Source organism: Leucoraja erinacea, chromosome 9, assembly GCF_028641065.1.
Source record: "Leucoraja erinacea ecotype New England chromosome 9, Leri_hhj_1, whole genome shotgun sequence".
In the NCBI taxonomy this organism is placed as follows: Eukaryota; Metazoa; Chordata; class Chondrichthyes; order Rajiformes; family Rajidae; genus Leucoraja; species Leucoraja erinaceus.
Window position 1 is genome coordinate 60,193,109 of NC_073385.1, and position 15,155 is coordinate 60,208,263.

The following is a 15,155-nucleotide window of genomic DNA, read 5'->3' on the forward strand; positions in this document are numbered from 1 at the left end:
GCGACTTGCGTAACATCTGATTCAAGCAAGCATCCTCAGGATGTAACCCTTACATAAGTCAAAGTACGTCTGTACTAAATTCAGTCTCGATCACCCTGCTGCAGGAAGGATGTCATTAAGTTTCTTTTCGAGTGCAGGGAAGGTTTAAGAGGATGTTGTCAGCACTTGAGGGCCTAAGCTATGGGGAAACGTTGTGCTTTATTCCTTGGTGAGTTTATAAAATCATGAGGGAAATAGATGAGTCTTTTACACAATGTAGAAAATTTAAGAACCATAAAACATAGATTTAAAGGGTAAGTTTTAATAGGGATCTGAGGAACAACGTTTTCCAGACGGTGGTGGATAAAAGGAACAAGCTGCTAGAGGAGGAAACTGAGGCAGGTACTATAATAGCATTTAAAAGACACTTGGATAGGAAAGGTTTAGAGGGTTTTGGGCCAAACATGGACAAATGGGACTAGCTTAGATTGGGCATGTTGGTCGGAATGAATGAGTTGTGCCAAAGGACCTATTTCCACACTATGACATACTATTGGAAATGGTCAAAGGGAGATGGGAAAGTGGACAAGACACAATCAAGCAAGAAGTTATTGAATGGTGGAGCAAGGCCACACCCTCTTAACTTGTGCATCTTTTCGAACAAGTTTACAGAGCAACGAAGAGAAACTGCACATTACTATCTCTCTACGATTACTGAAGCCGATCACACTGTGGCATTAGTCAAGATCAGAAAGCATGAAAGCAACAGACATTCTCTCTCGAAACAGACATTCTTATTTCTTGAATCAAAAATTACGTCTGAAATGATGCAGTTCCAATGAAAACAATTCAAGCTTTTATTTAAGCATGTCACTGTCAGTCCCCTGATACATGAAATTTGAAATCAAGCTTTTTAGCAATCTAATTTTTTGATGTTTGGATCAAATATCATGCTCAAACCCAGTAATGGGCAACACTGGTAGGTAAGGGAATCATTTAGTAGACATTCACTGAAGTGGCCATTATTCCAATGTGTAATTGGACAGTATACATCCAAGGGAAAATTAAATTCACATTCTTACGTCATTTTGAAAAATGCGTTAATTATGACACACTGTATTTAAACAGTCAAAGGCAGTCTATTCATCTCCTACACTCCCACTATTGCTTGTGATTAGGAGTGAAAACTCTTGTTTGTGTTCTATCCTATGCTTTGGTCAATAAATCCATGGAGTAACTCATTATACTTTTACAGTAAGACACTGGGATAGTTATGTCAATGAAAGGCTGGTGAGAGACTTATATTCCATTAATATACCAAACATCACAATCCGCCAGTTGGAGTCTCCTTATTAATATTGCACCGGTTTTCAAATTGAATAGTTCAGCACATGGTGGGAATGTTAATTTTACCTTTAAGTCTGATAAGAATGAATTGGATGACTTGTGATTAGTTACTGACCTGGTAGGTGCAGCAGCCAATAGCTGGCAGATGTGGGTGGAGGACAAGGAATTGGGCTCAAACACTGTTCCCTCTCACAAACCAGTGGTCTATATGCACGAGCATTGGAGAATGGTAGTGATGCTTCTAAATATCCACAATAGCAACACTCCTACTGGCATTCACCATCTAGACTCATGAATGAGGGAGGTTCTAGAGCACCTGATTGCATGCCGGCAAGCAGAAGAGAACAACTATGACAAGGAGGGGAGAAATAAAAGGAATGGATCTATCGGTAAATCCTGACTTTGAATATTTTTAATAAAATGTTTCTGAACGTTGGTCCCTGAACAACATGAGTGAGGGTTCAGTTGTCCCTTCAAATGCAAATAATCCATCTATCATATTGGGGCAGTGATACTGTTTCATTCATCCAAGGCTTTGTGTAAACACCAGACTAAGGTCTGCCCCACACCTGTCATGGTGACTACACGGTAACCAAGTTCTTCCAGCTTGTCCAGCACCATCCGTGGAGGGTATTTCACTCGATATTCTGAGCTGTGGATACAAACACAGGATCATCTCTCAAATCAACAACCTCTAATATTATAAAATGAAGCATACTTTAATGTGGATTTAGTGAGTCTATCCTTAGCTGGCCATCTATCATACTTTTTGATGAAGCATGCCTTGAACATTTCCAAACTCTGCTCCAACAGCTCATTTGTCCCTGGAAGCCCTAACCAATGCCTTTGACATCTCCAAAATCACTATTCAAATGCTCTCCCCCTAGTGTTTATCTTTCATATCAGCTGAGATAGGAAACAGAACTTTAGAGCTTTTTCCATAGCATCCTATTCACCAATTAACCATACCTGCTGGTTTGCATTGATTCCAGTCCCCATTGATACCTATTAAAAATAGGATTAACTGTTGGGCATACAATCTCTCACCCCTCAACGCTGCAATCTGCAATATTGTGTTATCCAACACTACATTGTGCATTTAGTGCACTTTTCTACTTTGCTGTTGCCCTGGTGAGGTGCCTTCCACAGGAAAGGTGTGTGCATAATAAAACAAATCAATGCAACTGCTGTAGCTCTAGAACTTAAAAACTAAAATTGCAGGAAACACTCGGCAGGGCAGGCAGCATCTGTGGAGGAGGGAACAGAGTTAATCTTTCAGGTTGAAGATCCTTCACCTTGATAATTAGCCATGTCATGCCCTGAAAGTTCTTAATATAAAGGAATTTTGCAATGCCTATAGTCCATGGAAAAAATAACCCTAGAACATGCCACAGTTATCCGACTGCCTTTCCAAGGGTCAGGATTGGTTTGTTTCCGCTCTGGTTCAAGTAGTACAGCTTAAAATGTTGGAACTAATGATCTGAAAATGCTCCCTGTAAAGTAAATGAGTGGACTCCATTCAGGGATCTTGCAGAATATGGAAGGCAAGATTTGGCCCAGCAAGAATTTTCCATTATTCTGTAGAATGTACATATGAACAAAAGAAAAACTAGAAAGCAGGAGTTAAATGATCAGAATCCATAGGCCTAGCTGATCTGATGTCCCAGGACAGGTTTGGGCCAAAATACAATCCTCAGGACAACAGACCAATGAGTTATAAATATAGGGCAACCCCAGAATGCTAATCTACGAAGACATTTTTAAGTTCTGAACCCTCCATATATCATGTTACTGCACAGGAGATAGGGGAATGATGGATAGTAAGTCTGTGTGCTTAAATAAATAATTTTTACATAGTACTCAGTTTAAGTATAGCCAAGGATTGTTTCCACATGTTACACTGTCTGACGCGGGCCAATTTGACTGGGGAAATCAGGAAGTGATACATCTTCCCAACACTTAGCTAAGCCAAGAATGGTTTGATTTGATTAGCATTTTGTAGTTTTTTTTTTGCTTTTCAGCTGACCCAACATCAGGAATGAATTTTACAGGTCTAAATTGATCAGATAATCTGATACAGAGAGTGTAACATGAAGAAGATAGAGAGACACAAATTCATGGCCACTGTTAAACAAGGTGCCTGCCAGGATTATGCTCCTTCTCCCTCAAAGAACTATCCCTGCTGGATTCCATTTTAAAATATTTTTAAACAAACATGTTTGATTGATGTGGATTTATATGCGATCCAGGTTGAAACTTGCAAATCTCTTGATTCTTGAGCTGATCCATTAGGTTGGAACACATGCCACATCACTAAGGAACGAGGGAAAAGTATGGACCCGTGGGCCCACCATCCATCTTTTAGAAAATATTGGAATGTACTGTTAAGAGTGCATGAAAATATTTTTCTTAATTGATCAGAGAGCCAGTAGCGATTTCTGTTGGTAGATAACACCAAAGGAACCCATAGAATTTTGTGGAAAAAGCAATTAAAATAATATACAGCAATGTGTTTGTAAGGACTTTGAGATGGTGTTCATCAAAGTATCTCCAAAGAAAGTATGTCATGGCGAATAAATTAAAATAAGCTGCAGATGCAGATCCAAATAAAAAACAGAAAATAATGAGATTATGCAGCTGGTCAAGCCATATCTGTAGAAAGGGAAACTGAGTTAATGTTTCGAGTTAAAGACCCTTCTTCAAAATTGCGAAGAGACAAAAAACACGTTAAGCTACAGGGAGGGTTGGGGAGTGGGGCTTCTCTGAAGTAGTAAAACCATTGTGAACAAAGAGATAAATGGTAACAAGGTAAACTAGTCAGTGAGTGAATAAAAGCAGATAGAGAGGGAGAAGAGACAAAATAATGTGCGAATTGCAAAATTCAGAGCAGGAAGACCTGTGCTGGTCCCCTACTTCCAGAGTAAGAGAAAAAATATATAAACAAGTCTGAACTGCCTGGCATGTCTCGAATCTTGCCCTGTATTTCCCTGTCCTACATTATTTTGTCTTTCTGGTAATTTCAAGCAATTGCCTGGCTTCTACTTTATTTATTCAGCAGAACTATCTTGTTATTTACTACACAAAGAACATAATGACCTTAGAGGGAGTCATGCAGATTTACTAGAATTATAACCTTCAGATTTACAATACACTATAGTTGTAGTCCTCAGAATGTGGGACACTATGGAATGACCACCGGGTGGCGCCGTGAGAGGCAGCCTCACCAACTCTTGTCCCTTTCTTCTTTGTGGTTTTTAGTCTGTTTTGTTTGTATGCTTTAGTTAATCTTTAGTTTTTATATTATGTGGGGGGGTGCAGGAAACTTAAAAAAAAAATCTCTTTCCCCGATAGAGATGCAACTTTTTCCGTGTCGTATCTCCGTCCGCACTGCAGCCTAACATTGTGGTCCCTTTGTTACGGACCGACTTCAGGAGCTCCAGCTGCAGGAGCTTCGACCGCTCCGACCACGGGAGCCTCGATCGCCCCGTTGCGGGGGCTTCGAGCGCCGACTGCGGGAGGAAAGGAGGAAGAAGGTAAAAGTTATTCACCTTCCATCACAGTGAAGAGTGGGAGGTCACCGAAAGCAAGATGGATGCTGCCTGCGCTGGTGGGGACTCGGAGGGATTGCGTGAGTGCGGTCGTCTCGGTGTTTGTGGGGACATTGCGCCATGGGAGCGTCCTGGAGTCTGGTGTGAGTGCGGGCGGCTTTCTGACTGTTCGGGCGGACAGGGACTGCAGAGAGAGTGACAAGCGGTCAGTGCAACTGTGGTCACATCAAGGTGGAGCTTGTGTGTGGCCTGGACATTGGACTGATGGCCTTGGCTCTCTGCTTTTGCTGTGTGCCTAGGGATTCTCACACGCCGCTGTGATGGCTGTTTATGTTTAATTGTTATGTGATTTTGTATCTTGTTGCTTTTTATGGTATGACTATGGTAAAATCAAATTTCATGTACCTTACAGTACACGTGACAATAAAGGACTATTGAACTATTAATTGAATGTTTTAAACAGAAACAATTGCCTTTTATGTTTATTTTATATACAAGAAAGATCCAATATTGTTAAACAATGTGGGGCAAAAGTGGGTAAATATTGTTAGATTACAGATCAGCATGATCTCATTGGTTAGAAAACGATGTTCCAGGACTACGTGGCTATGAATTCCCCAATCATATGCTTTTCAGTTGCATTAAACACCCCTCTCACCAAATCTTCCCTGCCAACTTTGCCACCATATCTGTTTTTATGCCAGAATCTCCTGTAATATAGTACTTCACTTCAATTAAGTACTGTAGGTGTAATTTTAGCACTGACTAAATTGAATTAGATTGAAAGCAAAGGAGTAAGTGGAAGAAGTTCCTCGTGCAGTTTAATCACAACTGTTCAGCTCAGTCCTGGGCTCCTCCCCACTTACACTCCCCACTCAGCTTTAGCAACGAGTTTATAGTATTTGGATTTTCAAAACAATTTTTAAAATTTAAATTGTGTTGTGTACCGGAGTTTCTCAGTGTATACAACTCCCAAATACACACAAATGGTCTGATTGCTCCAGTGATAATTGTTGAGTCCTGATTCCCCCCCCCCTCTCCATGCTGTCACAGGGAGTTTGCACATTCTCCGTGTGACAGTGTGGATTTCCCCAAGGTGCTCCAATTCCATTAGGGATGTGGGAGATGAGCTGGTTGGGAGGTTAATTGGTCAAATTACCCCTAGTGCAAGTGGACTGCGGGAGAGTCAGGATGGTGTTGATAAGCATGACAGAGAGAATAGGTTACGGGGAAATAAATGGGGAAATGGGACTGATGGGGATACTCAGAGCCACCTCTGCTAAACACTCCATCTAATCTATTGAGCAATTGGTGAAAATTCCAAGTGGTAGAATAGAAAGAGCCAAAATATGGCCACACAATGAATTATTAGGAAGCAGAGAGAACAGATGCGCTTTTCCGAGGTGGTTTGATGTGTAGTACTCACAAGTTATTTCCTAATATAGTGGTTTTCTCAGCTCCAAGATAGTTCATAAGAGTCACATCCGAGTTCTCGTCTCCCACAATTGTGGGTCCGGTTTCCTGAAAAAATAAATGTCCCTATGTTACAACTGTTTAAGCAGCTTGTTACTTACTCATACACCTGCCCTCCCCAAAATCCCCTTTGTGTTGCTAAAAGCAATGCAGTGGGATGTGCCCAGAAGTCAAAATGAACTGATAAACTGAACCAGTATCATGGATGGATAACTTACAGCAGAAGTGGCCCAGATGAAGTGAGCTATTTGAAGTTGGAGAATTCAAAAAGAGACCAGAAGGCTGCAATATGCCCAAATGGTAGATGAGCTTGTTTTACTTAATCTTGCATTGTGCCTCACTGTAATAGTGCAGGAGGCCACTAGTAGGTCTGCGTGGAAGTACACTGCAGTAGTACACTGCAAACCAAGGATCGCTCTTACAGACTGACCACAAAATGATCTCTCAATCTGTTTTAGAGAACACTACAATGGGAACACCAAATATAGTATTATAGATTGGAAGAAGTGGAAAATTACATAGGGGATGGGGGATGGATGATGTTCTCCCCTCCCCCCCCCCCCCTCCCAATTCTATTTGCCCATCACCTCTCCCTTATCTGGTTCCACATCACCTTGGGGCCTCTGTCACTACCTTCTCCTATCCCTCTCTCACCTGGTTCCAGCTGCCCATTATTTCCCACCTCATCTGATTCCACATCATATACTAGCCCTGGCCTCACCCTTCTCTCTCACTCTCTGATTTTCTATCTTCCATCTACAATCAGTTCTAATGTAGGGTCTTGAACCAAATCATCAACAATTTATTTCCCACCACAGATCCTGCTTGAGCCCTCGAGTTTCTCCTGTAGTTTGTTTTTTGCTTCAAATTCCAGTATCTGCAGTCTCTGGTGTCTCCAAACTTAGAACTATTTTCAAAGCTTGGTAGGTAATATTCTAACATTGTTTGTTACAAGGGGAAAGGCACTCAATTTTCAAGTTAACGTCCTTCAACGTGGTAACTTCCTGCTAAAATTGCCTGTACATTTTCTTGCGTTGTGTTTTCCAGAGTTATATGTTTTACTCTAGCTAAGGCATAACTTAAATTCAAAATTAAAGTCATATCAAGTACAGGATCATTTCACTTGTACTTTTACTTCAACGTAGTGCCCTAATCCAATTCTCATAATGTGATCTTCACCATGTTCAAAAAGACAAATATCGATTGGGCAATTCATTTGTAGAACGTTTAGCATGCAAGGACAACCCCGAGTTTCAATCAATTTGCTTGTCACTTCAATTTTCCACTCCATTCCCACTGGGATTTCTGTCTTCAACCTCCTACAGTGTTCCAATGTTGCCTCGCACAAGCTCAAGGACCCCTTGGTAAGCTCCCTTTCATGACTGAACATATTCCAGCCATTATGGCATAATTGTTAAATATGACATTCAGTAATTAATGTAGCTCTTTCCCTTCTCTTTTTATGATAGGGGTTTTCTGATTACTCTGCAATATGGGCTGCATCAGTGAGGGGAGGGAAGCTGATTACAGACGTATAGTCAACAACTTTGTTGAGTGGCGTGGGCTGATTTACCAGCAGCACAAAACTGACAAGTTTAAAGGACCTGTCCCACTTTCACGACCTAATTCACAACCATTTTTAGTCGTGGACATTTATCAGGCTAGAAAAACGCCCCGACCTACGATGCCACGAATACCTACGACTAACATCACGCCCTACCTACGACCTTGTGACGACCATGCTGTGAGTATGAGTCAAGGGCAAACTCGGCTCGGCAGAGGTCGTGAAAGTGGGACAGGCCCTTAAGGAGTTACAGGCAGACTTCAGGAGGAGAAGAACACCCCTGCCCCCCGTCTCCATCAATGTGTGGATGTGCAGTTTACCAAGGAGTACAAATACCTTGGAGTGTACCTGGGCAGTAAACTGGGCTGGACCAGGAATGCTGTCATGTGCTGGGACAGCAGGGCGAAGGCAGGATTACCAAACTCATCAGGAAGGCTGGCTCCGTCCTGGGGGCGGAATTGGATTCATGGGAGGTGGTCTTGGAGGGGCGGATGCTCCTCAAACTGCAGAACCTCTTGGACAAATCAGCTCACCCCCTACATGACACACTAGTCAATCTGAGGAGTGCCTTCAGCAACAGACTGGTTCCACCAAAATGCAGTACAGAACGCCACAGGAGATAGTTTTTCCCTGTGGCTTTCAAACTGTACCCTTCTGTTGACTACCAGCCCCCATCCCCCCATCCCAAATCCTTTCCACTCGTCACTTTAATTTCATGTTTCAAGTATCTTGTGTTTTATGACTGGTGGCTGATCAATTTTCTTCTTGGGATGAATAAAGTTCTATTGCTTTGTGTTTTTCCCTTTCATTTTTCTTTTCTGCCTCTAGTTGCCTTTTTTCAGTGTGCCTTGCCAACTTTGCTCTCCATTTTATCACAGGCATTTCCCTGTTCTCTCCCCCTCCCTCTCCCTGCAACTTAGAGACATACATCACAGAAACAAACCCCTTCAGCCCAACTTGCCCATGCCAACCAAGATAACCATCGACACTAGTCACACTTGCCCGCATTTGGCTCATAAACCTTTTGATGCAACTGCCCAAGTGAATTTTAAAGGTTGCTATAGAACCTGCCTCAACTACCTCCTCCAGCAGACCCACCACCCTGTGTGGAAAAAGTTGCCCCTCAGGTTACTATTTAATCTTTCCTCTCTCATCTTAATCCTATGCCCTCTAGTTCTTAATTTTCCTACTCTGGGTAAAAGACTGCGTATTTATTCCATCTATTCCCCTCATGATCTTATACCTCGAAAAGATCACTCCTCATCCTCTTACACTCCAAGGAATAAAGTCTTAGCCAGAACAACCTCCCCCTATAGCTCAGGCCTCGTCCTGACAATATCCTCGTAAATCTTCTCTATTCTTTCCAACTTAACAAAGTCCTTCATATAGCAAAGTAACCAAAAGTGAACACGCAATACTCCAAATGCAGCCTCACCAACATCTTGTACAATTGCAATATACAGTGCCCTCCATAATGTTTGCGACAAAGACCCATCATTTATTTATTTGCCTGTTCTCCACAATTTGAGATTTGTAATAGAAAAAAATTACATGTGGTTAAAGTGCACATTGTCAGATTTTAGTAAATCCATTTTTATACATTTTGGTTTCACCATGTAGAAATTGCAGCTGTGTTTATACATAGTCCCCCCATTTCAGGGCACCGTAATATTTGGGATACAGCAATGTCAAATGTAGTCATGTTTAGTATTTTGTTGCATATCCTTTGCATGCAATGACTGCTTGAAGTCTGTGATTCATGGACATCACCAGTTGCTGGGTGCTGATGATGCTCTGCCAGGCCTGTATTGCAGCCATCTTTAGCTTATGATTGTTTTGCGGGCTAGTCCCCTTCAATTTTCTCTTCAGCATATAAAAGACATGCTCAATTGGGTTCGGATTGGGTGATTGACTTGGCCACTCAAGAATTTACCATTTTTTATTTTTGAACTCCTTTGTTGGTTTAGCAGTATGTTTGGGATCATTGTCTTTCTGTAGAATGAACCGCTGAGTTTTGAGGCATTTGTTTGAACTTGAGCAAATAGTATGTGTCTACATTTCAGACTTCATTATGCTACTACCATCAGCAGTGATATCATTAATGAAGATAAGTGAGCTAGTTCCTTCAGCAGCCACACATGCCCAGGCCATAACACCCCCACCGCCGTGTTTCACAGATGAGGTGGTATGCTTTGAATCTTGGGCAGTTCCTTCTCTCCTCTCTCTTGCCATCACTCTGATATGTTAATCTTCATCTCATCTGTGTACAAGAATTTTTCCAGAACTAAGTACTTCTTAGCAAACTGTAAACTGGCCATCCTATTTTTGCAGCTAACCAGTGGTTTGCATCTTGGAGTGTAGCCTCTGTATTTCTGTTCATGAAGTCTTCTGAGGAGTGTTCATTGACAAATCCACATCTGACTCCTGATAGGCCCTGGGCCCAGCATCGAAATTGTGTCTAGAATTTAACTTTCGTGACCCATGTCTGGTATACTCTTGAAATTTGGCACAGATTTAGATAAAATATAATTGAGAAGGAATTCATAACCCGTCAGTGCCAAAAGTTGAACACTAATTAGAAAATTAGATCAAAAAAGTAAGCGCCATCTAGTGCTCAATGCTCATATTACTCAATGGGAGCCTAATTCCATGCTGCAGTCTATTTAAACTGTATATAAATATATATAATTTATTATATAAAAATAATGTCATATAATGAATATAATTGTGAGTGTGTATGTTGAGTGAGACTGCCGCAGAGGTCCCGGGAACCAGCCTAATTAATGGGTGAGGGCGGATCCTGTGCGTTCCCCTGTTTACTGAGCCCCACTGACTGCCAGTGTGCAGAGTGGGGGTCAGGGCCATTGTGGGACTGGGGCAGTGCCAGGCTGGGGGAAGGCTAAGGCATCTTCCACTGAGAGGAAAATGCCTAACCCTAACCCTAACTCACCTCCCTTCCAGAGCTGCCCACGGCTGGAGCTGGAGCCGCTTTGGGACCGGCTGCGGGCTCTGTACGTTTGGCTGCTCATCACATCCACCTCGGCCAGCATGCCCTTCTGGATCATCATGGTGATGATGGTGGGGAGCAGCACTGTCCTACATGCCGCCCGGGCCGCCTTCAGCTCCCCCATAGCACCGGCTCCATCAGTCCTCCCGCTCGCTCACTCCAGCTCCAACACAGGCCGGCCGACCCCTCACTGCACCCAGTGGTGGGCCGACTGCCCGACCGACCCCTCGCATCACCGACCGGCCGGCCGACAGCCTATTCCTAACCCTAATCCTAACCCTAGCTCTACATTTTTATTTATCATTTTTCTTTAACAGTTCACATCATAACTTTACAATGGGACAGCAGTCCAACCCCACGGTGTGCTTGTGGAGAGCACCAAACAATGCAACACATCATTGAAGCATGCCCTCAACAAAGACTCAAAGGAGGACTTGTCACCCTTCATACAGCAAATCAAGAGGCAACTGCTTGGCTAAATGACTTTGCATTCGCTAAATAAATAAATAAATAAATAAATGATAAATCAGTTGTAAAACAAATTTATCCCCAAGGTTAGCATTACCTTTATTCCTTCAAAGCCTTGCTATTGTTTTGACGTTATTAGGAGGCAGCCATGATCCCAGTGTGCAAACTAGCATGAAACAAAGCACGTGATTGGTCAATTGGCATCCGACTCAGTCAAACGTGCATTGTTTGGACAAATACTACTTGGAAAATTGGAAGTTTTTCTCATATTTTAAAAATATGCGCAGGTTTTGTTCTTGATGAGTTTCAGATATGATTTCTATAATATTTTTACACAATATGTTATAAAAATAGGTAGATATGTGATTTCGGTCAAGAAATGAAACAAAAAAGCATCTCGGCCACGGCCTATGAAGAGTGTTTCTGATCGGTCGGACAGGTGTTTGGGAATTTTTCTTTATATAGAGAGAATTCTTCTGTCATCAGCTGTGGAGGCCTTCCTTGGCCTGCCAGTCACTTTGCGATTGGTAAGCTCACCTGTGCTGTCTTTCTTCTTAATGATGTTCCAAACAGTTGATTTTGGTAAGCTAAGGTTTGACTGATGTCTTTGACTTTCACTGGCACAACTTTGGTCCTCATGTTGATGAACAGCAATAAAAGTTTCCAAAGGTGGTGGAAAGACTGGAGGAAAGACTAGGTACTGAGAGCTCTCTTGTACCTGCATCAAGGAGGCAATTAAACACACCTAAACAATTACAAACACCTGTGAATCCATGTGTCCCAAACATTGTGGTGGCCTGAAATGGGGGGACTATGTATAAACACTGCTGCAATTTCTACATGGTGAAACCAAAATGTACTAAAAATGCCCTTTATTAAAATCTGACAATGTACTGAAAAGCTTCTTGACTGAAAGCATCCTATCTACCTGTGATGCCACTTTCATGAAACAGTGTGCCTGCACTCCTAGATTCCACTGCTCCACAACACTCCCAGGACCCTGTCATTCATCGTGATGATCCTGCTCTGACTTCCCAAAATGCAACACCTCACATTTATCAGAATTAAACTCCATTAACCATTCCTCGGCCCACTTGCCCAAATGATAAGATCCTGCTGTAATTTTGATGACCATATTCGCTATCTTCTCTGCTACCCACTTAAGTGTCATCTGCAAACTTACTAATCATGCAAGTCAAGTCAAGAGAGTTTATTGTCATGCGTCTCAGATACGACAATGAAATTCTTGCTTGCTGCAGCAAGACAGAATATTTTAGGCATAAATACACAGATAATGTGCAATAGGCTGTTATAGTTCATAGTTTGTTTGAGGTTGTGTTTAATAGTCTGATGGCTGTGGGGAAGAAGCTGTTCCTGAACCTGGATGTTGCACATTTCAGGCTCCTGTACCTTCTACCTGATGGCAGGGGAGAGATGAGTGTGTAGCCAGGATGGTGTGGGTCCTTGATGATGCTGGCAGCCTTTTTGAGGCAGCGTCTGTGATAGATCTCCTCGATGGTAGGGAGGTCAGAGCCGATCATGGACTGGGCAATGTTAACAACTTTTTGCAGCCTTTTCTGCTCCTGGACACTCAGGTTGCCAAACCAAGCAACGATGCAAGTGGTCAGCATGCTCTCTACTGTGCACAGACGGGCATCATTTTCTTTGGGAAACTGGAGGTCAAGGGGAGATCTGACAGAAGGAGATAAAATGATGAGGGGCATAGACTGGGTAGACAGTCAGAATCTTTTTCCCCAGGGTTGAAATGTCAAAGACTAGAGCACATAACTTCAAGGTGAAAGGGACAAAGTTTTAAAGAGTTGTGCAGGACAAGTTGCAGGGTGGTGGATGCCTAGGGGTGGTTGAAAATATACGATCATAGTGTTTAAGATGCTTTTAGATAGGCATGTGGGGTGGGTGTGCAGGAAATGGAGGAGTATGAGTCATGTCAAGACAGATAAGATGAGTTAATGTTGGCATCATATTCAGCATAGACACTATGGCCAACGGGTTTGTTTCTGTGCAGTACTTTTCCATGTTCAATGAAACCCCTTCCTGAGCTACCGCCACCGCGCTTTCTGTTTCCCGACACTAAACTCAATTAGTACCCACTTGGCCACTTAATTTCAAAATAACAAGGAACTCTGGCAGACACTGGTGATACCTGGGATGGATCCTTTTCCTCAACACAGGCTATGGTTTCCAGTTTGTAGAATCAATTTCAGTAAGAATTAACTATTCTTTACCACGAGTATCGCAACATTACTAGACAGGGCAACATTTCTCAGACCGGGTCAACTTCGCGGATTTAACCAGTGGTCAACAGTTACTTTCACTCTCAATACAACTGAGCTGTTGTAACTCAAGGAGACGGGGCAATCACATTCCCCCACTGCTCGACAAATAAAGGCCACCCACATTGGACGAAGGGGCACGTTAATCTCAGCGATTAAAATAAAATGAAGTCAGGGCGAAAATACTATTCCATGTGTTGTTAAAGAGGATCGAGTTAGATTAGTACATGACCCCGATACTGTCGATGCGATGACCATACTCCCAGGTACAAACGCCTTGCAAAGGTGGATCTTTACTCACCAGCCGGATCTGAGTACTAATAAGGACGTAAGGCATTTTTCACAGCTTTCGCTTTCGCTTGCCACCCGGTTTCCCCAACCACTATCCCCGCGGCTCAGGACTGACGGTGTAACTTCCTCGTCAAACCTTAATGCAGCCAATCATTCCCCGCCGGAGCTCACGTAATAGCTCTTAAAGAGCCAGCCGCCTCCAGTATAATTACTGCACAAACTCCATGGGAATGTGTCCACCTGACTGTCATATTGTGTCAAATGTCTTCTTTCAAATAACACATTATTTGTTAGACATTTAAAATAACCCAGTTCGCCTGGGTTTGCTGTGTGGCAAAGGATTAAGAAGTCAAAAGCAGGTTGTCTGGTCCCTCAATATGATCGATCTTGTCTGATTTGCCCCAGATCCCAGCTCCTCTTCTTTGCCAATTCCTCACAGCCCTGAATCTCTACCCTTAGGCTCCCAACTAATGACCAACCTATTTGAAAAGTTACCTTCAATTTTTTTTTTAGGGGGGGGGGGTCATATTTTGCCAATCATTTCTTATTAAATGCCTTTTGGAGATAATATCCAAACACTTCTCTGTCTAACAAATAATGTTATATCCTCAAAACAAAAATAACCACGTTAGGCTGACATATTATACCCTTCAGAAATCTATGCTGACTGTCATCTCATTTAGACTCATTTACATTCTCAGTCTGTGTCTTTGAGAAAAAGTTCTGGTAAAACTGATGGGTTTGTAGTTTACCAATTTTCTGGTCGCCACATTACTGGAAAGATGTGGAAGCTTCAGAGGGGGTGAAGAGTTACATTTTGGGAAGACAAACCAGGGCAGGACCTTCACAGTTAATGGTAGGGCCCTGGGGAGTGGGGGTGGAGCAGAGTGATCTATCAGTACGTTCAGAGGTTTCTGAAAGTGGTGTAACAGGTAGTTAGGCTGGTGATGACAGCTTTTGGCATGCTTCATCAGGCTTCATTTATCAGGAAATTGTGTATAGAAATTAGGATGTTATGTTACAGTTGTACAAGATGTTGGTGAGGATGCACTTGGAATATTGTGTTCAGTTTATGTTACTCTGCTATAGGAAAGATACCATTTGAATGAGTTGCAGTGAAGATTTACAAACATGTTGTCTGGACTGAAGGGCCCGTTGGGGTGGGAGATTGCAACCTTCACATG

General features: G+C 42.5%; 1 protein-coding gene across 1 annotated transcript; it reads right to left on the reverse strand.

The window, feature by feature from the left end:
• Nucleotides 1–822: 822 nt before the first annotated feature.
• On the reverse strand, nucleotides 823–14,138 carry gchfr (GTP cyclohydrolase I feedback regulator). The gene is made up of 3 exons (XM_055640956.1): nucleotides 13,982–14,138; nucleotides 6,301–6,395; nucleotides 823–1,978 (listed from the first exon to the last, which is right to left on the reverse strand). Exons 1-3 carry the CDS (start codon nucleotides 14,015–14,017, stop codon nucleotides 1,846–1,848), a joined length of 264 nt encoding a protein of 87 aa, XP_055496931.1. The 5' UTR covers nucleotides 14,018–14,138; the 3' UTR covers nucleotides 823–1,845.
• Between the last annotated feature and the right edge of the window lie 1,017 nt (nucleotides 14,139–15,155).

Coding starts and splice junctions, on each gene's coding strand:
- gchfr (XM_055640956.1), bottom strand. CDS start 14,017: ATGCCTTACGTCCTTATTAGTACTCAGATCCGGCTG. Junction 6,396..13,981: donor TTAGTACTCAGATCCGGCTG/GTGAGTAAAGAT, acceptor TTATTTTTTCAG/GAAACCGGACCCACAATTGT. Junction 1,979..6,300: donor ACTATATTAGGAAATAACTT/GTGAGTACTACA, acceptor TTGTATCCACAG/CTCAGAATATCGAGTGAAAT.